Consider the following 24,598-nt stretch of genomic DNA (forward strand, 5'->3'; position numbering starts at 1 on the left):
TCTCCTCTCCTCTCCTCTCCTCTCCTCTCCTCTCCTCTCCTTCTCTTTTTAATTTTGACACTGGAAAATTGTCTCTTGTTTAAATATGCAAAAAGATTCTGAGTCTGAAATGTCTGCGCATTGCAGTCAGCTGCAAACAGCACAGCTGAAGCATCTGTTATCCTTGGAGAGAGCCCCTGTGCCACTGCATTCTGCAGCACGAATGCCCTTGTACCTGCCAGCCGGGATGGCTGCCTTAACACTTCAGCTGCCTGCTGCGTTTTGTTGGGGCTGAGCACAACAGGGGAGATGTACCACGAGGATAATGGAACGCATCCAGAACCTGTCCTTCTTCACTAAGATATCACCTATCTGAGCAAGCTTCTGTATAGCAGCAGAGCAGAAAATGCTGGAGCAGAATCTAGGTCATGATAAGACACTGAAAGTGGGACCTGTGGCTTAGCTGTCAGGATCTGAAATGCATCCAGGTCCTGCGGGTTTATTTGGAACAAAGTCACTCTTTAAGGGGGAGATCTGTTCTTAGAAGAGGACCATCTCTGTCACTGTGTGTTGTCCCTCCTTAAATCAAATCACACCCTGCAGCGATTTGAAGCCGAGTATGCAATCTGGCACTCGGTGGGTTTTTTTATTTGTTTGGTTTTCTAGTAATTTTTGCGGCTTTATTTCGTAACGTATCATATGTCAGAACACCTTGGCACCTGTTTGAGGCTCAGCTCACACAGCACAGCACAGTCACCAGCAGGGTTTTCTAAGCATACCTCACGAGCAGGGCACAAGCGATGCGTGTATGTGATGGTCAGAGAGCAGCTAGCAGGGCAGGGGCTGAGTGTTGTGTTTTTACTGGGGCCAAGACGTGGGCCCCTGCTGGTAGTTACTCTGGATATGCATTTCTCTCTTAATGGTGTATATGAAAACAATGTATTTTTCTTTTGTGATATCAGTAACGGGCAGTTGAGGTCCAATGTTGTCCTCAGTCACTGCGTGTTCTCGAGCAGAGCACGTTTGAGCTGCATCCAGGTCACAAAGCATGAGCCAACTTGAAAGCTGCATGTCCTCAGGTTTGGAAAGTGTAAGTAATAGGATTAAAGGCAAAGGCCAAATCTCTTGTTGTAAAGTATAATTTGTCAATGTACATGAGTTGATGAGTTGGGTACTTTAATTTAAGAAGGTAAATGCTGCGCAACAAGTAATGTGGCTGCTTGCATTCAACGATGTCTAGGGCATCTTAAAGCAGGTTTTGTGCTTAAACTTACCAACAGCCAGGACATGAAATTTTGCATGTAGCTAACTTACTATGAATCACACACGTACCAAACTGCTGCATCAGTGGAAGGAGTTGTGTTGGTGGAACTGATCACTCCTTTGGCAGTGGTTTACCTACCCAGAACTTCACAACTGTTGTGATGTTGCTGTATATCAATGGAGAATTCTCTTTTCTTAGATGACATTTAAATGACGTTTAAACACCATTTAAATGCTATTATTAAAGATATTGCTAGATATTTATATATTGATGATCAGCTATGATTCCATCACATGGCCTGTGATGGTGCAGTACTTCTGCTGGCCTGCCTATGGTAGAAATACAATCCAGAGATAACAGTTTCTGAGCAGTGGGGATGGAATTCACCAGTACAATCTGTACAGCTGCACAAGTCACAATGGGCTCTCGTTTTTGTTATTAGCAAGAAACAAGTAGCTAGTCTGCAAGTTTCTTCCCATAGCCATCAGTACTGACCAACACTGAGTGTCTAGACCATTAACTTGACTGTTAGAGGCTCTTCTTACAATTCTCAATAGCACTGATGCAGTTCTAAATCTGGAGTTAAGGCACTGACCATGTAGGCAGGCAGTCATAAAGATAGGAACCTTTCCTTATTAGATCCCATAATAAAAGTAGCATTAGTCACATATTCTCTGTGGTATAAACCCAGGTGAAAGGATGATTGTGGCTAATAACTTCATATAGGCAAATTTTGGAATTTTCAATCCTATGGAATGCTCTATGACCCTTGTTTCAATGTCTTTTGTCATCTTCATCCAGCAGGAGTATGTTCATGTGTGTAGACTTCTTTTTTTCCCACATCCCCCTTTAAAACTTTGATTGCAAGACAGTGAAATATTTCATACCGACATCTTTAAGCAGAATAAAAGCATTTCTTACTTCTAAACTGGATTACTTGAATTGTGCCTCAGTTCCTCAAAAGATCAGTGCAACATTTAATGCCACTTTTTTTAATCAAATGACTAAATGACTTTGAGTGTGACCAACACGTGGCGAAGTACAGATATGTCATACTCTTTACAGTCATAGTTTGGGACAGCAGAGGAACAAGTCATCTTATGAGCCATGGCACTGCCTGACATCTTACAGTCACTGCTACACAGTGCCTGTAGCCCAAGAAGAACCAAAGCCCTACCTTCAAGTTTCTTCCTCACCTGCTCCTAAATACCTCTTAAGCTGAATCTTTCGCTGAAAAATGGTAATTCGTTGCTGGTGATGTTGCTTTTTCTGTGTACGGTCTCACTGATCATCATTAGCTAGTTTTCTTGCATGGTCTCTTTTCCTTTCTAATCCCTCTGCTCAGCTCCGCACTGGCTCAGCTCTCCGGGTTGGTGCTCCAACACACCATTCACTGCTCCTTCCTTTCCTTCCTGAATGCAAACTTTATTCCCCTCCTTCAGTTTTTATAGAGGACTGGTGGTGAAACACTCCAGAGGCGGGCAGTGAGAAAGGAGGGTTTGCTGAGAAAGCTAATCTAGGCGAGATCTTTTGTGCAGGGTTTTGATTCCCTGTGGGATCTGAGAGTTTTTTGTCATCGTTTTTTCCCCTCACTTTGGCACGATATCTGAACCAACGTCTCTTAGCACTGAAAGGAGAAGGAGGGAAATTGGGAATGAGCTTGAGTACTTCCCATTATTACCACTGTCGTAATAAGCTCTTTGCCTCCATTCTTCAGTACTCTCTCCAGTCCCAAAGCCCCTTTGGAGAATATCAAGCTGGAAGCTGTAGCACGACGCATTTACTGGAACCGCCTGCAGGGAAGACTGAAAAGGAGGAATGTGTGTGATAGTTGAGGGCAAATAGCTTTAATTTAATTAGTGGATTAATTAAAACTTTCTCCCCTGGGTAGGGTATATATGTGTGTGTGGAGAAAGTGTTGCCTCAGCCTCCTGTAGCTGTTCTTCACGCCTTTCTGTTCCAAGTGTGACTCAGATGGGGTTTCTATTGAGTTTACTGGGAGCCTGCACAAAACAAATTTCCTGTCTAAGATCCTTTTTCTTTGGGGTTTTGTTTAAAGTAATGAAGTATCAATGGACAAATAATAACAAGTAATAACAAAACTTGCCTTGCAAATGAACGTGGCATCCGGCAGCATGACAAATACAGAAATCTCAAATGTTTTTCTGTTTATCAGTGTCCCCTCAGTGAGAGAAGTCTTACGTTAGCACAGATTCTCTCTGCCTTCACGCAGTGAAACTCATCATGGGTTTTCTTCAATCTGATAAACCATTCAGCTACTTGACAGTCTTGTCTCTGCACACTGTGCACAGATGCTTAGGAAACCAGATTAAAGTCAACAGTGTCCCGGTCTTATTAACAAGACCGTAACCAGTGGATCTAAGGCAATGGTTATCCCCTTCTAACACATTACATCCAATTTTTGGATCCTCAACACACAAAAGATGTCAGTCAACTGAAGTGAGTTCCGAGGAGAGCCATCCAAATGGCCTATGAGAAGAGGATGAGGAAAACAGCCTTGTGTAGGCTGCTAGGACTACCTAGTAGAATTCCTACAAGAACTGTGAGGAAGTCATCCAGAAGATGGAGCCACGTTTTTCATCACGATGTGTGTCATGAGGACAATAGACTATGGGCATAGTTTGGATATAAAATATTATTGTTTTACCTTGAGGTCAGTTGAGCGTTGGTGTAAGTTACATAGAGAGGTCTTGCAGTCTCCATTCTTGGATGTTTGTCAGAAAAAACAAAAAAGATAAAAACCCTCTGAGACACTTAAATCCCATTACTCTTGAATGCTTTTGAAGATAGGTGGAAATCGTGATGTTGTCAAGAGATTACCAGCTTTTCAAGACTTTGACATTTTTAACTTTGGAGAGGAAAGTCTTAGGAACAATGGAAGAAATCCAGCTTACATAATACAACAACAATCAGAAATGATTATCAATCTTTAGTTTCACTTCAGGCACATTGTGTCTAGAAGGATTTCTAAACACTTGTCCAATGAGCGGTTCCGTCCCTCCAGTACAAGGCTTCAAGAAACATAAACTGGTATTGCTGGCCTATAGAGATAGGATAAAGATATACTTCGGTTTAACTCAAGATGTTGGTTCCTGTGGAAGTTGCCAGCTATGCTGATAATGTCTCATCATGCTCAGAGAGAGGTTTTTCAACCCATCTCCAGGATAGAAAACCAGTTAAGACAAACTCAGAAATGGATTTTCCTGATGTTGCAAAACACATCTTTTGTCCAGAGTTACCACTTCAAAAGGTACACACTGAGCGAAGGGAGCTGATGATTACATTGCAACTATTTTGTAATCTGCAGTAAGACCTGCAACTCTCCAGGAGCTGCCAATGTTAGAAGATAACCATACTTTAAATTCATGTAGCCCCATTTGAGAGAGATCAATGTTCTATTTTGGTAGTTTGCGCTCTTGGATTGTTGTTGTTATTCCTTAAAGCACTGTACAATTCTTCCTTGGTTTGAATAAGTTTTTAATCACTCTGCCCTTTCACTTAGTCTGAATTGTTTGGAAATGAACAGTAGTTTGCATACTGTTTACCCAGGCAGACAAAACCACAACCAGGTAACAACGTGAGGTTCTCCTGGAGACAACAACTTACTCATCTGCTCAGCCAGTGCTGTGGGTACCAGTGATCATGTAAATCAGTTCTGAAAAAAACCAACCACAGATAATCAGAGCTTCTTCTCAGACACCTCTACTTTTAACACAACGTTTTTCAAGTCTTGGCGCTGGTTTGACCAGGAGTACTTGCTAGGAATAGGGAGTAAATCTAGTGATGTTGTTTCTGTTGCAAAGTAAGCTTTTTTTTTTTCTGTAATGATCACAGATATTAATATGTCATTTTTTGAGCTAACTTTAAAACGAGGAGTCACAGTAAAATTCTCAAGAAGTACAATTCAGTACAAAGCGAATGATCTTATAAATGTAGTGGATTAAACATCTTCCTTGCATTACTTTCCATCAACTTGATGCTGATGTAAAAAAAGTTAGCATGAGGGATTTAGTGAAGTTTTTTGTAGGATCAGATTTTTTTTGAAGGATCAGATCTTTATAGGTAGAATATGGAAAGAAAAGTTTGTGCTACTGAATCATTGTATTTGATCAAGCCTTTGTAAAAATGAAGATGCCAAAGGAATTACATAGTTCATTATCACATCTTTATTATGACTTGAAAGCATCTTGCCTGACCCTGGAGTATCTCAGGAACACTGCTGACTTTTCTCACTCCTGTGGTTCCACTGAGTTAACTTGCAGACGGAAATCATGTTTTAAAACAAATACGAATGCTCTTATAGAGATTAAAATGAGCAGAACTCTTAAGTATTTTTGAACGACTGCACGTAGTCAGAGACAGCTTGGTTTTTTTCATTAGACTCTTACTGCTCACCAGCAAGATAATCCAAATTAGTCTGGAAAACTCTGGGACATCTTTCATTGCTCATTGTTTTTCCATATCCTTCCAGCCACCCAATAACATCTTTATCAGTGAATATGAAGGTGGCACAAGGATTATGTTCCTTTTCATAAAGAATGTCCTGTTCTACCTATGAGAAGACGTAAATGTACTTGATATAACTTAGAAAATGAGTCAGTTGCTGAAATGTAAAAGCCTTTTGCCATTAAATGTGCCTTACAGGGTCCAAAATATCCTGACAAAGGGCAAACATAAAGTCCAATGCTGGCAGCAGCAACTGGAGGTCAAGTGAGATACCCTAAGGCACATCAAATGGTCTAGATATCTGTACTGAGTCTTCTGACTTCCCTTGGATATAGCCATATGTCGAATAATGTCATACATGCAGTCAGGACAGCTGCCCTAGCATGGTGCTCAGTTTAAGCTTATATCTCCTGTTCCTTAGTACCAGTGGTTAGGAAGCATCTGCCTAATGCGGTTCAGTGCTGCTCTCTTGGAGCTGTCTCCTCTCAGCCTTGCTTTGTGCTCCTGGGATGTGTTTTCAGGACTATTCTCTCCCCATTTGCAGGTTTATAGGAGATGAGGGACCAGGAAGCAATGTCAGTGACTTGTACCACCCCATACCTAAATCAGGGCACAGTCAATGGTACATGCTGGGAAGAGATGAAGGGTTATTACAGTGCTGTGTAGATAAATCTTTATGCACCAAATCAAGCAGCCTGGCGTGTCGCCTTTCCAACACATAAATCTTGTGAAGAGGAAGAAGTTGCTCCCAAATTTACCTCCACCCATCTTGTTCCCAGTGTTTGGTGTTCTTGAACTGAAAGAAGAAGAAAGAGAACTTATTTCCATTTCCTGCTGGAAGAAGCTGTCTACACCTATTTATTTCCATAAGCCAAAAAGTGTACGTTAACCTTCGCATCTGCATAATTCCTTCTATACGGTTACTTCCCTGGAGCATCCATATGTTGAGGAATGCCTTGCTTGAACAATTGGCTCTGAACATTTGGTAACCTAATCTATGCAAATAGCTAGGTCAGGCCTGGATGTGGCAGAGTTGTGCAGCTCAGGCTTGTGCACTAGCAATGGCTTTCTTAATGGAACAATTCCCAGTAAAGCAACGCCTTAAGATTACATGTGAGAGAGTATATATATGCTGTTACATGATAACACGACTTACTAAAATTATTGTTGTGCCAAGGGGTCAACCAAGAGTTACGTAATGTAAGTTATGCACATCACTCATTGGTTGATTTCTGTGGCGATCACTTTAATAAGAATAAAAGAGGGAAAAATGAAAGCTATCAATTTATTGCACATCTCTAGTGTCTTTGAGTGGTGGTTTCACACTGGTGGTGAGGGATACCCCACCACACCGATCTCTCTCTTCACCCCCTCAGAGCGATGGGGAAAAAATACAGTGAAAAAAAGCTCATAGGTTGAGATAAGGACAGGGAGATGGCTCACCAATTATCTTCAAGGGCGAAACAGTCTCGGTATAGGATAAATAATGTAATTTATTGCTAACAGATTAGAGCAGCGAGAAATAAATGAACTAACAACACCGAATCTATTGAAAATATATTCCTTTTCAAAACGGGTGTGAGTCAATCTCCTCCACTTCACTGAGAGTATTATATATATGTATTTAATTTAAACGTGGATCTCCTCTATTTTCCACCTCGTTTCTTGGTTTTTCAATATCAAAATATTCTTTAACAGCACGTATCACTGATATCTTATGGGAAGCAGACACCAGACTGCCTACAATGTGTTCAGGAAATCATGAATGTCCTTGAGGCGAGAGAATCGACGTTGTGAGGCCATGAAGTTCGAGCATACGCTTCTATTTCAGCTGCACTCTGCTGTTCAGTTGTTAAAGACTGGCTTGACAGATTAAAGGCATAAACTCTGCCAGTACGTGGTTAGTGGAGACACGTGAAACATATGGGTTCTTTCAGGAAAACTTGATAACCTCAAAGCATCTCTGCCTTCAACAAAGAAATGTTTTGTTATAAGCGATCCAAACACGGTTTTATTTTCTCTGCAAAGACACTGCTAATTAGCGGAGATGACAGGCAGCTTCTATTCTCTCCTCGCACTGAGGTTGCTCTTTTCTCCTTCTCTTTGTTTTCTGTCTTAGATTCCTTGTTCCCTGATAAATTTCTTTTTTAACTCCTGTTGATGATGAGTGCTACATGACAACGTAAAGATGGTCACGGGAGGGTATATCAGAACATTCTGCTGATTGTGGAAGCTTAAATAAGGCTGCAGGAACAGCTGGAGCATAGGACTCCAGTGCTCACGTCCAGCAGTCTGCATCTCCGTACCTCCTAAGCAAGACTTACTCAAATGCCATTGCCTAAATTTAGTCCGTTTTGTCTGACGCATCTGACTAAATGTGAATGTCTGCAAAGAAAACAATGAAACCGGAGCTGTTCCCCTGACCCTCTATTTGTTGTCAGTAGAGTCTTGGCTTTGATTTACTTTTCACCAAAGAAGACGCCAAAAATGGAAGGGTAAATCACACTCTTCTGTCCTTTGATTCTAGATTGAATCTAAATCTCCTTCTTAGAGGACCCATAGGACATCAAAAGTTGGGCATGGTGGGTTTCTTAGTGTTTCGTATCCTTTGATGGACTTTGCATCCATCCATCCATGTATATGTTTTGAATTCCAATGGACATTCAACATCCACAGTACGAAGCTTCAGAGAATTCTGCAGCTTAACAATAAGCGTGTGAAGAGACGTTTCCTTTTGTTTCTTTGTGTCCTGCCTCTGCAGACTTGGCAATTATAAAATGAAAACTTGTAATCTGTACATGCCGACGTGTATAGTGAAGTTCTTGTATTGAGACAGCTCCCAGGCACTCCTTTCAGACACGGACAGCTGAGCAGCCAAAGCAATGTCCCTATCTTTGGTGAGCTTCAGGGGATGATGTAGTAAAAGCCATTATGTTCTTGAGAGATCTCAGAGATCTGTGACAGTATATATTCTCCAGGCCCTTGGGAGCCCTTAAAACAGAACATGTTTTGCTTTGAAGACAAACAACTCTAATATGCTTGTGCTTGGTGTATCCCATGGAGCAGACAGCTTAAGTTTATTACTCGGACTTTGGAGGTGGAACTGTGTAGCAACAGCAGTTCCTTCCAGTGGTGAGGAAGGCTTTCCATTAGAGGTTCTTTAAGAAATCCTCTCTTTGAGGCAGGGTTGGTAACTGTTAGAATGCCAAAAGCCTGCAAATGGGTCCCTACCTCTTAGCATACACAAGAGCAGAACAAAGTATAATCAAACGCAGATTATGTATGCGTAGGATGTGCTGTAAACTTGTATTCAGCGTGGGCTGGTTATTTGATGCGTTAGTGACCCAAACCGTTTGCTCCCTTCCATTCCATCTACTGAGTTGTAAGGGAAGTAAAGGCAATCCGCGTGGATAGGATTCCAAAAATAAATGGACACAGATTGGATCCAGGTATTGTTTTCCCTGCTTGCTTGTTTCTACTTACTAGGTAAGGGAAAACAGACCACTTGGCAGGTACACGCCACTTCCTAAGTAATCCTCCATTATCTAGAGTGAAGAAAATGGGATGGGAAATAGGAACGGCCCAATAGCTTGCAATGAACTTGGTTGACCCACCCCATCTTCAACAGGATTTTCGTGAGACTTTCCACGGAGTTTGATTGGAACTTTAGCAGCACCCCTGTGAAATGGTCTAATGAAACCTGAGATTGTATTTCCCTTGAATTGATATCCCCTGGCCACCTTCTGCAGCAGGAATGAAATCTTTTATTGATTTCTGAGAATGGGTCCCATTTTCAGTTTGTTGCTGCTTTGGGATTGCCTGCATTCTGTTGGCCACAATGTTCCTCTTGTATATTCATTTATCTTTTTTTTTTTCTCCTTTTTTCTTCTTCTTCTTCTTTTTTTTTGTTGTAGTAGGCTGCCTTAGAGCCTTAAAGATAGAAAAGAAGTTTTGGATCAAGTCATCTCAGTTGAATTGGCATTGCATTTTGCTCTTGGCAAGCAAGCTGCCTTGTATTCATTGGGAAGAAAGGAAGAAGGAAGCATTAAAGAATGGACGGGGTGAAAGACTGGGAGCAAGAACTTTAATTTAGTTTAGGGTCCTGAGTGAGGTTAATGGATTGTGTGGGACTCATAAGAGAGTAGCAAAAGATCAAACAGAGCCTTCAAATGATTTCTGATTCCTCTTTACATTATTTCTTTATTTAGAGGTAACTTCACTTCTGCTTTATATGAGGAACAAATGCAATAAAACAAAGCAAACACATTGCAAATTGCACTCTGATAGAGAGAGCAGCGTTAAAAAAAAATCTTATGAACGCTATAATTCTGTGCTTAAGCTTTCTGTCTAGAACAAACAAATAAACATCAAGATGTCTGTTCCAGTTTCCTCTCATCTATTAAAGATGTTTTTAGTACTTTCTTCTTTCTGGAAGGGGACATCAAAACTTCCTGATGTCTCTTCATAAACTCTCCAGCTATTTCACATTTATAATTGTTCTTTCACCGCATTTTTTTCCTCCCATTTCAGGTAACAGCAACGCATTCCAACTGCATAATTAAAAAGGAGCAAGAAACCTGTCTGGAGAAAATACGGAGGGCAGCTGCCCTGAACCCTCTTAATGACTCTTCTCCAGGTGAGTTTCGGCTTGGGATGTGCCACATACATTAATGTGAGGGTTTCTAGACCTTTCCTGTTACGCCTGCAGGGGTTTCCAGCAATGTCATTGCAGACATATTACTGGAAAAAGTGCCATCACTGCAGTTGTTTGAGCTTGAAGAAATGTTGTAAGGACAGAAAAAAAATCAATCGATGGGGACATACTATGCTGATTGCTGGTTATTATCAGAGGTCAGGGATTTGCTTCCATACGTTAGATGATGCAGTGACATATATCTACCAAATGAATCAAAACCATAACGGCAACAGCAACAAGGATCACAGTGTGCCTTGGAAGGAAATGTCTTGACAGGATGTTGGGGCTGTTGGGCTGCTGGGGATTAAGACATAAGTGCCTCATTGGTCTGCTCTGTAACAGCAATTGCTCATTCCCCCTCATCACCTCAGTAATAAATTTTGCCTCTGTATCACATGATCTGAAGACCTTTACAGGGATTAATGTTGTGGTGACTGTAATCTTGATAAAGATTGCTAAGAAACTGAGGCAGCAAGTAAAGATGAAATTAATGGTTTAATATCCTGTCTCGTTTCCCACTGACTGCAGCAGGAGCTGCTGATGGCCAGCACCAATGAGAGAAGGGCAAAGAATGACAAAGCAGCTAATTGGAAATCAGGGTCTATTTTCTGAGTCGTGTCCAAACCGCTTCTGCTGTGACTTGAATGGGTAAAACTGCCGAGAACTGCAGATAAAACATGCTGTGTGTGCCATAAAAGAGGGGAGATTTCTCTCCTCTTTTCCTGGCCTCATATGTTAGCCCAGAAGCAAGAGGGGGTAGGATGCAGATAAATGTGTTACTGGAGCTTCATCTGCAGAGAGGCATTTTAGCTGCCTTGGTGTACATCCACTGGAGTTCTGCTGTTCAATCCATACTTAAGCTCAATTTTGTTCTACTTCCCAGCTTTAGACAAGCAAACCAGGTGATTTGGTGGAAAGGAGGAAAAGATGTATTTGGTTGTTTCATTCCAGCCCAGGGAATGTGTTTTTGAGACCCTTTTTATCTGTTGCAAAAGAGCTTCCCAGTTATTTCTCAGCCCAGGAGTGGGCTGAGCTGTTTGAGCAAAAACAAAAGGGAAAATAACAGTTTATTCTCCACAGAATGATAACAAAAACTGATAATGAGCCCTACTTTTAATGATTATGTGGTATTTATTATATGGATTCACGAATTCATAGATTTTCCAAAGACCATTTCATCATCTTTTGTTTGTTGTTTGTTCTTTATAACTCACATCCACAATAACTCTGCTTTTTAGTAACCAAGGTACTATTCAGATCAAACTCTATGTCCTTCCTATTTCAAATTCCAAGTGCACAACTCAGAGGAGGTCGAGTGCCATTGGGAAGCCTTTTGCATCTTAGTGTGATGAAAATGCATCACCCACACGGGCAGGGAAAGATTACACCCTTTCAAGCACTACCTCAGCAAAAGAGGTAATGCTCTTTATTTTGTTCCCCATCTATTTTTTGGCTCCATCAACTTTTCCCAGGTTTACTGTGCTTTGATCTTCTAGGGCATGTTTTAGTTGAAGAGGGGCTCTTTGCTCATTGCTTCACATTTTCTCTTCTCTCTTGAATAATACATGAAGGTAAACAGGTGATGTTTCTGCAGTGGGAAGAGAACTGTTGCATGCACAAAAGCAGTGTTGCTCATCCTCCATTTGACGCACACGAGTGCAGCATCCCTCAGGTGACCAGCACACATGGTGAATTTGAGTTTCATTATTTTCCTGGACACTTTTTTCTGTTGTTCACACCTTCCTGTGGCAATGAGTTCTACCACACACAGGACTTTAGGTAAAGAAGCCACATTTCATCTGAGATGTTTGTTTTTCAGTGAACAGTTCTGGCTTTTTTTCTTACTCGAAAGCCATTTCTTTCAAGGGATCCTCTTTGCTGCCATTTCTCCATATCTTTACTAGTTCTTGTAGACATGATTTCATTTTGTCTTTGGTGCTGGTACTGTAATATCTCACTCTATCCCCTTTAAGACCTCACCTTCTAGACTTGCTTTTAATGTCTGATGCTCATTTTAAGCCATATTCTGCCTCTCTCATTTCCAACAAGGCGTTATCTCCATTATTGAAGGATGGGACAACACAGACCTCAACTACATTATTCCTGTTTTCTCAATAACTTTCATAGAATCATAGAACCATAGAATGGCTTGGGTTGGATGGGACCCCCACTGCCACAGGCAGGGCCGCCAACTCCACATCTAATACTAGACAAGATATTATAATTCTAGACTTTGCTATACTACTTACTCTGTTTAGAAAAACACCTTGCTGGTGACTGCTAACAAGTGATGTACCAATGTGACATACTCCCCCCACAATTAATTCATACATTGCAATATCTGGGAAGAACCCAATTACTTCCAAAGCACTTTTGCTTCCAGTCTTAGTGCAGTGGGGTACTACTCACCATGGTTGAACCTGTCTTGTAAGTTACTAAGGATTGTTTGGACAAATATGATGAAGAGGTAGCAACCTTTTTCTTAACTGTCTGTAACAATAAGACATTAATGATAACAGGTACTGGATAAATATGTTGCCACCTCATTTCCACCAGTTTCCAAGTAACTGTCAGAAAAAGCTGAAAGAAAGAAGAGCTCCTTCCTGGGTAGTGAGTAGATTTTTGCTTATTCAAGAACAAGCAGGAGCATAGGAGTACCTCTTTTGACTACTTCATTTCCAAGAAGCAATTTCATACATGAATTTGCTGATAATTTCTTTCTCCTCAGAGGGGCTTCAGGGTACAAAATAAGATTGTGAGGTTTTAGGGGTCTGTAGAGGTTCAGACACCTGTTCTAGTTACTGTGGTTTATCCTCCAAATGAGCTAAACTATAGTACCTTGCTCTGAAAGCAATGTGACTCCATATTCTTCTGTTATGTGTGATGCAAAGTCAAATAATTGCATGTAAAACACAAACCCATACTGTCTGTGTAATCTATACTTCTATGCTATCTAGAACAATGATGTCACGGTGTGCAGTTTAGTGGGCATGGTGGGGATGAGATGTTGGGTGGACGACATGATCTTGTAGGTCTTCTCCGGCATTGATCATTCTATGATTCTACAAATTCTACCGCATGGGGTAATAATTAATGATACTAGCAGTAGATTTTGTTGTCCATTCTTCTGCAGTGATGTTTCATGTAGCTAAAAGTACTGCACGAAAGGCGGTGCGCTTCGAAGGTAGAAGTGCAAGAACATTTTATGGGTTCCTACATTTTGCAGTAACTCAACTCTCCTGCCTTTGCTTTGCCCCTTGCTGTGTTCAGCATCTGTGAGCGCACACATAAACTAAATGGTTCCCCATAGCTCGTCTGGATGAGGTCCAACAGAGCAGCTTTGCAGCTTTGAAGCTACAACTGTAACCACCAGTCTTGCAAAGCTGGTGCTCTGTTATAGAAAACAGCCAGCCTTAAAGTATCAGGACTCTGATGTTATCACCTTTTCTCCCACTCTGCTTCTCATGCCCAGATGTTATGCTCATTACTGTTTTATCTTTCACAGTACTGTTTTCCCTCTCTCTGCTGCTGGGCTCTGCCTGCAGTGCTTCAGAAACAATGATTGCCTTGAGATTTTCTGTTTTGTTTTGTTTTGTTTTGTTTTCCTGTGAATTTTATGTTGACTGTTTCCTCTTAAATGCTTTGAATTCTTCAGATGTCTTTATATGAAAAGAAATAAGGAGCATGTGATAACCCTGTGTGTACAAACCTGTGCAGCCATCACCTACAAAGTATGCTTGAAAAAGAGAATTTGAAGAAAATGAGATCTCAGCAGGACCCAGAATCTGACTCCTTTGCTCTAGAGAGGGAATTAAAGTGATAAGGAGAAATAATGAAAGCCAAAAGCTGAAAAGAAAGGAGGAAGGGGAATAATACCTCAGCTTCTCCAGGTGGAGAGACCAGACTATTTCTTATATCAGTATTTTCAGTCTCCCTTTGTTTCAGTTTTTGTCTCTGTTTTATTGCGCACAAGTTTCTGCTGGACTCTGTTGTAGCTGTCAGCAGTCCTCAGTGGACTTTCTGCCAGGTAAAAATTGATAAAGAATTGATCCATATGCGGTCTTTTAAAATACGTACACGTGCTTTGTTTTGTTTTGTTTTTATATCTCTTTCTATTTTATTTTTATTTTTTCCGAACCACATGTTGTGGAGCTACTGTCAACCCTGCGGTGTAGCCTGGCACAGGAGTTACTCAGATGCTGGATGAGGGTTTGCTGGGTCGTGTCAGCTGCATCCTGGGCTGCATCAGTGGAGGGGTGGCAGTGGGGCAGGGAGAGGATTGTCCCTCTCTGCTCTGTCCTTCTGGGGCCCCATCCGCAGTACTGTGTCCAGGTCTGGGGCCCCAACACAGGAAAGATGTGGAGCTGTTGGAGAGGGTCCAGGGGAGGCCACAAAGATGCTCAGAGGGCTGGAGCACCTCTGCTGTGAAGACAGGTTGAGGGAACCGGGATTGTTCAGATGGGAGAAGGAAGGCTCCAGGGAGACCTCACTGCAGCCTTCCATGGAGACTTACAGGGGCTTGTTAAGAAATATGGAGGGAGACTTTTTACGAAGACATAGAGAGATCATTCTAAACGGAAAGTGGGATTTAGGCTAGACATGAGGAAGAAATTATTCATGATGAAGGTGGTGAGGTGCTGGCGTGAGTTGTCCAGAGAAGCTGTGGATGCCCCATCCCTGGATCAAGGCTGGGTTGGATGGGGCTTGGGGCAGCCTGCTCTGGTGGGAGATGTCCCTGCCCATGACAGGGGAGTTGGACTAGGTATCTTTAAAGGCCTCTTATAACCCCACAAATTAATTATGTGGTTCTGTGTACACTTATCATGGGATTCAGCTAATTAAACGTTGATGTCTACAAATGCACCTACGCTACATCCAAGCAAGTCATTTTGCTCCTTTTGCGGATCTATAGATCAAAGAGGTAGAGCCTGACATATAACTCCCCTTATTCTCAAAGCAGATTAGCTGATGCCTTTTTTCCTTGCAGAAATGTATATGGAAAACTATATAGGTACGCTATTGTGTCTACATTTTATCAGATTGCTATGTTATAATTGTTAAGTTTCATAATACCTGACTTCAGATCTCCATAATGACTGCTTTGAAAAAAGATGGAGAGAAACATGCGCTTTCACACACAATCTTCTCAACATAAGACGAATGTCTAAAGTAGAGCAAGTTGAAATCTTGTAAGTAGTTTTAAGTGTGACTTCCACATTTCTCACATGGTAGGGAGTTCCTTGAGGGATCTGAGATGTTTGAGACTGATTTAATGTTTATAGAGCCTAAAATGTATTATCCTGGAATGAGCCAAGGTGTGATACAGCACAACAATTTGAATGAAAAGAAACAGAAGTGATGAGGTCTCATTGGTGATTAAGTGGTTCATGACTCACTGCCAAATTAATCTTGATCTTGTAGTCCTAGCTCAGTAGTCTCATTCCCCCTCGTCCTTCCTCTGAATTATTTTGAAGGGCAGTAGCATTGCCAGGCAAGTCAAGTAGTGCAAATGGAATAAGTACATGTAGAGATATAATATCTACAACTGCTAAGAAGAATCCTATCAGCAAGTAGCCCTGTGATACAAATCAACAAAAGAGAAACTGATAAAGGCGCCAAAGGGTAGAAGGTGGTAATTAGGAGATAATGGTGGTAATTTAGGGAGAGAGGAAACCACAGTGGACTTTGAAAAGTGTTTCTATCTTCATATGACTGATCATGAATCAGTTTTACATTTTCATTCCCCTCCATGGCTCATCAGCCTCCTGTTCTTTTGGAGCCTTTTAGTTATCTGCTCGTTTCCTTTGGCACCACTGGGAAGCTGTTATTTCATTGTGTGCCTGTGCATGTGTGCATGTGTCTCCTTGTTGATGCAGCTGTGCACAAAGACTGGGTTTGTTCTTCTCACACCCAGCTTTAAAAGCTATTGAATTGCCACGGCTGGGAGGGTATGGCTCAGAATGTGTCTCTACACCTAAATATTCTCTACTTGTCTCCTATTTTAACCAAGATACTGACACTGATAGCTTTGATCTGCCTGAATAGGGCTATCTTAGGTCAAAGATGCTTTTCTGTGCTGATGGATCTATCCATGTGACACTGCATAGAGTGTCTTCTACTATGCTCAAGTAGAAACAAGGAGTTTCAAGGTAGAATATAGAGACCAGGCAATACTGAGGATAGAATCCGTGTCCATTTCAGATATTTATCCTGCAGAGATAAACAAGACGCCTGTGCAACGATCAGTACCTGAGCTGTGATCAAGCCTTACTCTTTGTTAGGCAAACGGAAGAGAAACAGAAACAGATACACTGATCTTTGTTTTCCATCCACTGTCTGGTTCTTTGGCTCCTTGCGGAATCCTTTGTGTCTGTCAGCAGGCTTCAGAGAAATCTGATCGTTAGGTACAATGAATGGATTCATGTCACCTAAGTATGGTTGTCTGAAGTAGAAAGCAGTTAATGCTAGTTATTTAGACTCTGCTTATAGTCAGTAGATGAAGACTGGTGCTTGGAAGTCACACTTAAAAGTACTAACAAGACTCAAACTTGCCTTATTTTAGTCACCCATCTTATCTTGAGAAGATTGTGTGTACAAGTGCCAATTTATCTCCACTGCCTATTAAAGCAGTAACTACAGGACATCTGAAGTTAGGTGGTATGAATCATACTGATTATAATGTAGCCGTGTTGGAATGAACAGAATCTTCACCGTCTGGGCATGAGGCAATCTGCAGGCTCTTAAAAGAGCCTTGCTCTCAAATGGAGCAGCAGCAGCTATAGGGGATGTTGTGAGCCTTCTGCAAACTCAGCCACATTAGTGGAGTTGAAGGCGTGGAAGTGCGTTGTTAATGAGAAAGTTGAGGGTGGGTTGTGACGGAGGTGAGGAACGGTGCTGTGTCACAGACAAACTGCTGTTTCTAATGGCTAGCTAGTTAGATGTGGGTTTGATATGGGTTCCTGAGTTTTTTGGGTTATTTTTTTCTCTGGACTCCAGAAGGAAGCTGGAGAATGAATTCTGTATGGTCTCTCTAAGGTGGTTAAAAATTAGGCCAGGTGGTCGTGTTATTGGACAAAAACACCAGTCTGAAGGAGAGCTCCTTGAGACCAGTGTGGCACGAAGAAGTGGTATTCTTTATTGTGCTGGATGCATGGGGGATCATTCCACCTAATGTGCATACCTGGCACAAAAGAGCTTCAGCTTATATACTTTACTTGTGTTACATATGTAAAGGTTGACCCCAACATTACATACATAGAATCAAAGAGTCATAGAATGGCTTGGGTTGGAAGGGACCTGAAGGATCATCAAGCTCAAACCTCCCTGCTGCAGGCAGGGCCACCAATCTCCATATCTAATACTAGACCAGTATTCAGTACTTTCCCTGAAACTGTTAACATAGGGTCCTGCCTCCTTGTACCTGCTCAGTTTGTGGGTAGAGGGGATCCTGGAGACTTTCTGGGACCCCTGGTGGTCTCCTCGGTGTGTCCTTTAGTTGAACTCTCTGCTCTTTTTACCCTATTGGGATGGGAAGTTCCTTTTGTGGGATTGTCATCCAAAATCTGAGAAGAAAACTCTCTAACTCCAATGTGATGTTAGAAAGTGGCATTCCTTTATTCCTCATGCTACGTACCAGGCGACTCGATAAATCAAGTGTGCGCTCTCAGAGTTCAAGTTCTACATTTAAACAGTTGAGACATGCGTATGCAATACATCATCATACATATTCATCCTTTTCCAGCAACTCATTAATATATGCTAATATTTTCTAAGCATGCGTGGTAGGGACCTTTGGTGATCTTAGACCACTTACTGCTTCCTCATTTTTCCATCATTTTTCATCACGGTGTCCTTTGGCCAACCTTTTAGCTGTTTTTCCCCAGTTTGGCAAGTTTCCATTGCTTGTTATGCCATAATGAGCAATTTTTTGTCCTGGTGCGCTATAACCCTAAACAATATATGTGAAATCCAAGAACAAAGTCCTTGCACCTGGTGGATGCAAAGAGAAAAATAGTCCATTGTGACTCCAGTGAAGCAGGATTGTTGAGAAGAACAAGGCTGCTCACACACCAAGCAAAGCTAAACTGGGAAGTTTTAGATCTAGCACTCATTGATTCCTTTTGCTGAACCAGTATATTGGTCCTCAAACTAATATGCTGATCTCTATTGCTCAGCTAGTCTATATCAGGGTGCTTTGCTGACTGCAGGGCCAGGGCCAGTTGTAATAGGTTCTTATCTTCAGAGTGGCCATGTAGAGTGGTCTTGGGATGTAGGCAGGAACCTTCAATAAACAATCTATCTCCTGTTATCACCGTGCTCACAACAGTCAGTCTGGCAGTGGTTGCGTAAGGTGACTCACTGCAAAGATGCACAGGTCGCTGTAATGGAGCAGACATTTCTGTTATCTCCTTTGGGCAGCATGGAAATGTTCTACCAACATGTTTGGTGGCATTTTAGCAGTTCGCATGAGGACTGCCTCCTTTACAAGCTGCTAATAAATCTGAATAATCTCCTCAGCGTTTCCTGGTCTTCAATTCAGATGAGTAGAGAAGGAAAGGAAGTGTACTGGAATTTGATGCTTGGCATTCTGAAAATACTATTAATTACAAAATGTGTGTGAGCTACTATTCCCATCCTGTAAAATCCTTACAGTAACAATTCCTACTTTCTTCTTTCAAGCTGTCCCCTTTGTAATCCTCAGAACTGCCAGGAAGTCCTTTAATAACAGAGGAACTTAGAGTCATTAAGGTTGGAAATGACCTCTAAGATCTTCTCTTCCAACACTCCACCAACCTGCAAAAGTAAAAGGTGGAATGGATTTTGTCCAAGCGATTTGGTAAGATATTAGCTCTGGTAAGATTAGTTTCTGGGAGCAGAGCTAAATAGAAGTATTTTTCTGCAAACAGTTTATTCATTAAAAAAAAAAAGTAGGTTCCGGTGACATGTTTGAAGAATTTCTGGTGAAAAATAATGGAAAATGTATAAATGTACAGGCATTTGTTTCGGAAATATAGGAAATATAGCTAACTGAATTTAAATAGAGTTAAAAAAAAAAAGAAACATTAAAATTAAAAATAGAAAGCTAAAAATAAAAACTCCTGTCTGCCTGCTCAATGCTTTATGTTTCTTATTAACCAAAAAGAAAGGAAAAATTCTTGCCACATAGATGATTTTTTAAAAAATATTTTAATTACAATAATTATTTCCAACTTTTTTCTATAACTACTGAAGCAAAATATCATTTATTTATGCAGCTCTGCTTGTGAGTTCCATGTTTCTATGGTGACAGTTCATTAAACCACACCACATCTCTTTCTCTTCTATCCAAAGTTCGATGGTGCCATGAAGTCTGCTCTCACCTTCCACTGCTCAGCACACACAATGTGCCATTGGAAGCTGATCAAGAGGCAATAGGGGGAGATGCTTTGGGGCATGCCTATCAATAAGTGATGGTTTACCCCACGTATTTATTTATTTATTTTTAAGTATGATCATTTTCGGATGAAAATTATAGAAGATCCATTGGCAGTGTTTTTTCACCTGTGGGCTGGATAGATTGGAGGATTGCTCATATTCATGTCTCCCCAGGCTTTAATTGTAAGCATTATGTATAATTGCAGCCGTGGTAGACCAAGTCACTGCAGTTAAAAATGAGCAATGAATGTCAGTAAATCATATGCAACAAAAGAGGTGGTGGTCTTTCCTGTACTTCTGTATCTGTTGGTACCTTCCGTTTCATGGACATCTGGAAGCTGTGACTTGCAATTACCTAACTTTTCAATATCTAATCTAATGCTGTAGCATGATAGGGGGAAATTAATCTGAATTATAACTGAATGACCATCCATGATTTTTATTATGATTTTCATCAGATCTTTGCAGCTCCTTTTGAGCTGTGAGCAGTAGGAGAGTGAGTTTGATTCTTGCTTGAATCAATGGCACAGTTGACTTGTTTCTAGGATTTATATTTCTAGAGATGGAACATGGGTTCCACTGATGAACACTGAATTTCTCTGCACTGGCAGTGACTACATTTCAGAGGAATCCTGAATGAACCCTGGATTTTGATTGTTTATTTCACTGTGGTCTTCAATAAGTTCCTGAAGCAAGAGAAATACAGAATTACTTTGGAGATTCTTAGGACATGATTCAGGTGAACGTAAGCCCCCAGTGCCTTTTCAGCCCTTTGGACTCCTGAGAGTATCAGGATGTATCCATGCCTACCTGTCCTTGTGTCAGTACATTGAGGTCTTACAGTGAAAATACATGATGTAACTCCCTGAAAACTTCACGTGTGGTCTAAATAAATCATCCAGGCTCCCTCAAAAGTCAGTGATGAAGAGCAGAAAACTTCTGAGTGCTGACCATTACCCATAGACACCTTCATTTTATCCCTGGAATTGCTTTCAAGGACATCATTAAATAGGTGGACGGTTGGACTGGATGATCTTGTAGGTGTTTTCCAACCTTGGTGATTCTATGATTCTATGATCTGAACTTCACAGATGATAATGGAAGCTGAGACAGTGGGGAAAGGGTTTAACTATATAGAGATAGACATCCAGTGTCTATAGATAAAGTGCTTTGGGTACCTGAGAGACCCACACAGGGCTGGAAGATGTTGCACAGACCTAGAGGAGTGACAACACTACAATAAAAGCAGGAGATAACGAGGTTACCTGCACATTACCTGCAGTGAGGCAGCCGAAGCCCACCTCGTATCACATACATTAATCTATGCTTGGGTTTCTTAGTCTGTAAAGACCTATAGTTCTCAATGCAGTTCAGTGGAAATAGACACGCATTTCCAGAGAACCAGTCATGTTTCTTAAGAGAGTCCTCTAATGATGTAAAGGCAGGATTTTGTGGATTTGTTTCTTCGTTTTGTTTTCTGAAGTATGTTAATCGACCTATTAAAAAAAAAAAAAGAAAACAAACACCTGCTTATGTATTTTCACTGATTATAGAGACATGGAAAAAATAGATTACTAAAGCATCATCATTATTATAATATTATTATTATTATATTATCATATAGTGCCTAACAGGGACGCAGTTAGTTGATTTTAACAGAGAAGCATATTGGTTATTTCTGCAATTCCTTAGATTTAATCTTCTGTTGCTAATGAATTAACAAAGTATGGCCAGGAAATATAATAGGATCTATCAATACAGGATCAATCAAATACACAATAATCAACAAATGTGTTGAGGATGTGTTTCTTCACACTGGTACAACAAAGGTTCTTTAGTACATCTGGGGATTCCCTTCCCACTCTGAAATAATCCTGCACGTGTCCTGTTGATGGTAATGATGGACCCTTGTACCTTTTTGTGGCTTGGTGTTGAGAAGGGAATTAGAGGCATAAGAGCAGAACTCCAATAGAGTGCTGTTTTTTCTTACCAGCTGACGGGGCTATGAATTTGTAGAACACCCAGTGCTTTGCAAGGAGAACCATGTGCCGGGAATGGTGCTCCATCTTGTGACCTGCCTCAGGAAAGCTTGTCCGGGCTCCCCCTTTTTTCTTACAATTGAATATTTTGGTCTGCCAGTCATCCATTTGAATGAGATGGCAATGATGGTCATCAGCTATCCTGCAGCGTCCTTCCATTTCCACCTCGACTGAAAAGGCCTAGCAGTGGCACAGCCCAGGAAATGAACCGATTGTCTGGGGCACAGTGGGAGTTGTGTGAGCCCGCCATAAAGGTGGCATTGTTTGAACTGCCTTTGTTATTTTTCTGTAGCTTGATAAGAAGATGAGAACAATATCAGGGGAAATGTCTGTGCCATAGGTATTTTTATCTCGGCTGTGGTCCCAAAGGTGCCTTCACCTGGCAGCTTCAATGGACAAAAGTTGGCTTTTTTGGGGGAATGAGTCATCAGACCTATTTCAAATGTCTGTTTTCAGATGATTGTTCTCTAGGATTACCTCTTTCTGACTACTGCTACTACTACAAAAAAAAAATTGGCGGCCATTCAAATGTAGATGTTGGCAATTGGTCAGACGAGTCTCACTCTGGAAAGCACATTTAGGAGTCTTTATGGTTAGCACTAACTTCAGCAGCTTTTAGTAAAGAGCTTCAATGTGAAGATTTCCTGTAAGTCCTTTGGAACAACTTCCTTTTCACGCTCTGACACTCTGCATTTGGAATATTTAGATTCACTCCTTTTGGGATCTTCGTGTATCTTTAGTAGGATCAATCAGGAAGCTGTAATCATGGGCCAAGTGCTGGACCAAAGATTTGGACTATTCTTTACTGTGAAATGGTTTTGTTTTGTTTTGTTTTGTTTTTTCACTTAGCACTTCATCAAACGCTAATATTCTAACATAGGTGGCCGATGACTAAATTCGCCCAACTGTACAATTTCATTTCTTTCAGCTCATTCTGAGATATATCTGCTTCCTCTTCATATAACTCCCTTACAAACTTAAGCCAAGAACTTCATTATGTAAAACTGCCTACTCAATAATATATGTAATTGAATAAGTGTAATAATTTGGACTGCTGACAGGTTTTGCATATTGATTTTTCCTCAGCAAAATAAGACTGAAGGGCAGTGAGTTAAATCATCTTCAGACAAATAAGCAAGCTACAGCAGTATAACGAGTTATTAACTACTCCATCTGCTAAGCAGTAAGAAAATATCTGCATGTACTCCTCTAACCATGGCAAAAATGACATAATTCAGTTTTACTTGCAGAAGTAGAAGTAAAAAATAAAAATAAAAAGAAGTGAAAATACCTTAAATAATAATGCTGTGAGCCCTTACTCTGTATCTATGCCTTTTTTCTTCCGTTTATATTTCTTCTTCATTGAAGACTTAAGCTATGCCCTTTCTTTTGTTGACAATTGCAATGGGACATATCTCGATTTCCTGTATAGGATGTTGAACAGAGATAAAATGTGGAAACAGTCCTCTAGCAACTGCTTAACTTCACAGTCTCTTCCATCACTGAGAGAGCAAAGCAGCAGGAACTGCGTGCCCTATATTCGTTATATATTTTTTAGCTTCTGAGCTAGGGAGGATATGGATGGGGAAAGGGAGATCCTTGGCTTTGCCCATGGGCAGCTAGCCAGTACTGCTGACTCCAAATGTGCGTGGTAATTTTTGCTCCTGCCAAAAGAAAGGAAAAGAGAACGTGCCTTTCCTTCCCCAAATCCCTCTTGCAAAATAGAAGGAATAGGAAAGGAGAAATGGAAAGATCTCAATTTTACATTACTTTCCATTCGTCCTTTTGTGAGATAAATGGAGCCAAGAGGAACTGTTCCCACATGTTTCATTTTTGAGGTCATATAGTGTAATGCGTGCTTCATCCTAGAGAGAAGAATTTTGTATGTTGTACGAGAAAAGAAAAGGACTTGGCCTGTGTTGTTTTTATGCTTTCCAGCTTGAGATTCTGCTGTCTAATATGAATTCTACCACAAAAATACGACACTTCCACAACAAATTCTAGAGGTTAAACTCAGCCTGTGTTTCCTGGCTGAAAGCTGACATGTAGGTTCCTTAGTAAGAGAGAGGGAGGTGAATTGAAGAAATCGATGTGAAGAGACTTAACAGTAAAAGTTTTATTACCATTAAGCAGGTATTCTTTTTGGCAGCACCAGGGTAGCATTGGGATAACATTCCAAAAATGAGCCCCCAGTTGATCATTCCTGAACAGGTTTTATTTTCATATGTATTACATATTCATTACATTCCCAAAATCATTATCCTGCCCACTCCCAATGATTGCCCGAAAGATATAGCCTTATTTGGTGGTCTTCGATGTCATCTAGAGTTCTTCTAGCATTGTGGTGATCCACTGTTGGTCCTTGGTGGTCACCTCCAACACAACAGTCTTTATCTTTTAACCTACCTTCACCTTCCATAGTTGGCTCATCTCCATGTGAGACGCCATGCAAAGACGCCTTTTGTCCCAAAGATTGCTGTGGAATGCAAGGCCAACTGGAGAAGTCTCTGCACACACAGATAAGGAAAACAAAGGGGAATGTTCAAGACACGTTTAGATGTTGTGTTGAGAGACATGGTTTAGTGGGGTTATTGGTGGTAGGTGGATGGTTGGACTGGATGATCTTGTAGGTCTTTCCCAACCTACCTATTTCTATGATTCTATGTCTTGATGCTGTCTGTCACATTTTAGGCTAATTGCACCTTGTGTGTGGATCCCGGCTTCCTTTGATGTTGATAA

General features: G+C 41.0%; 1 protein-coding gene across 9 annotated transcripts in view; it reads left to right on the plus strand.

The window, feature by feature from the left end:
- Positions 1 to 24,598, plus strand: part of LOC110394526 (pituitary adenylate cyclase-activating polypeptide type I receptor-like) — a 136,648-nt gene that overhangs the window by 46,228 nt on the left and 65,822 nt on the right. For all 9 annotated transcript variants that reach the window (XM_021388426.1, XM_021388433.1, XM_021388429.1 and 6 more), the window contains one exon: positions 10,241 to 10,346. In XM_021388426.1, the coding sequence (XP_021244101.1) occupies positions 10,241 to 10,346 (106 nt within the window). The remainder of the gene's footprint in view (positions 1 to 10,240; positions 10,347 to 24,598) is intronic.

Source organism: Numida meleagris, chromosome 2, assembly GCF_002078875.1.
Source record: "Numida meleagris isolate 19003 breed g44 Domestic line chromosome 2, NumMel1.0, whole genome shotgun sequence".
NCBI lineage: Eukaryota > Metazoa > Chordata > Aves > Galliformes > Numididae > Numida > Numida meleagris.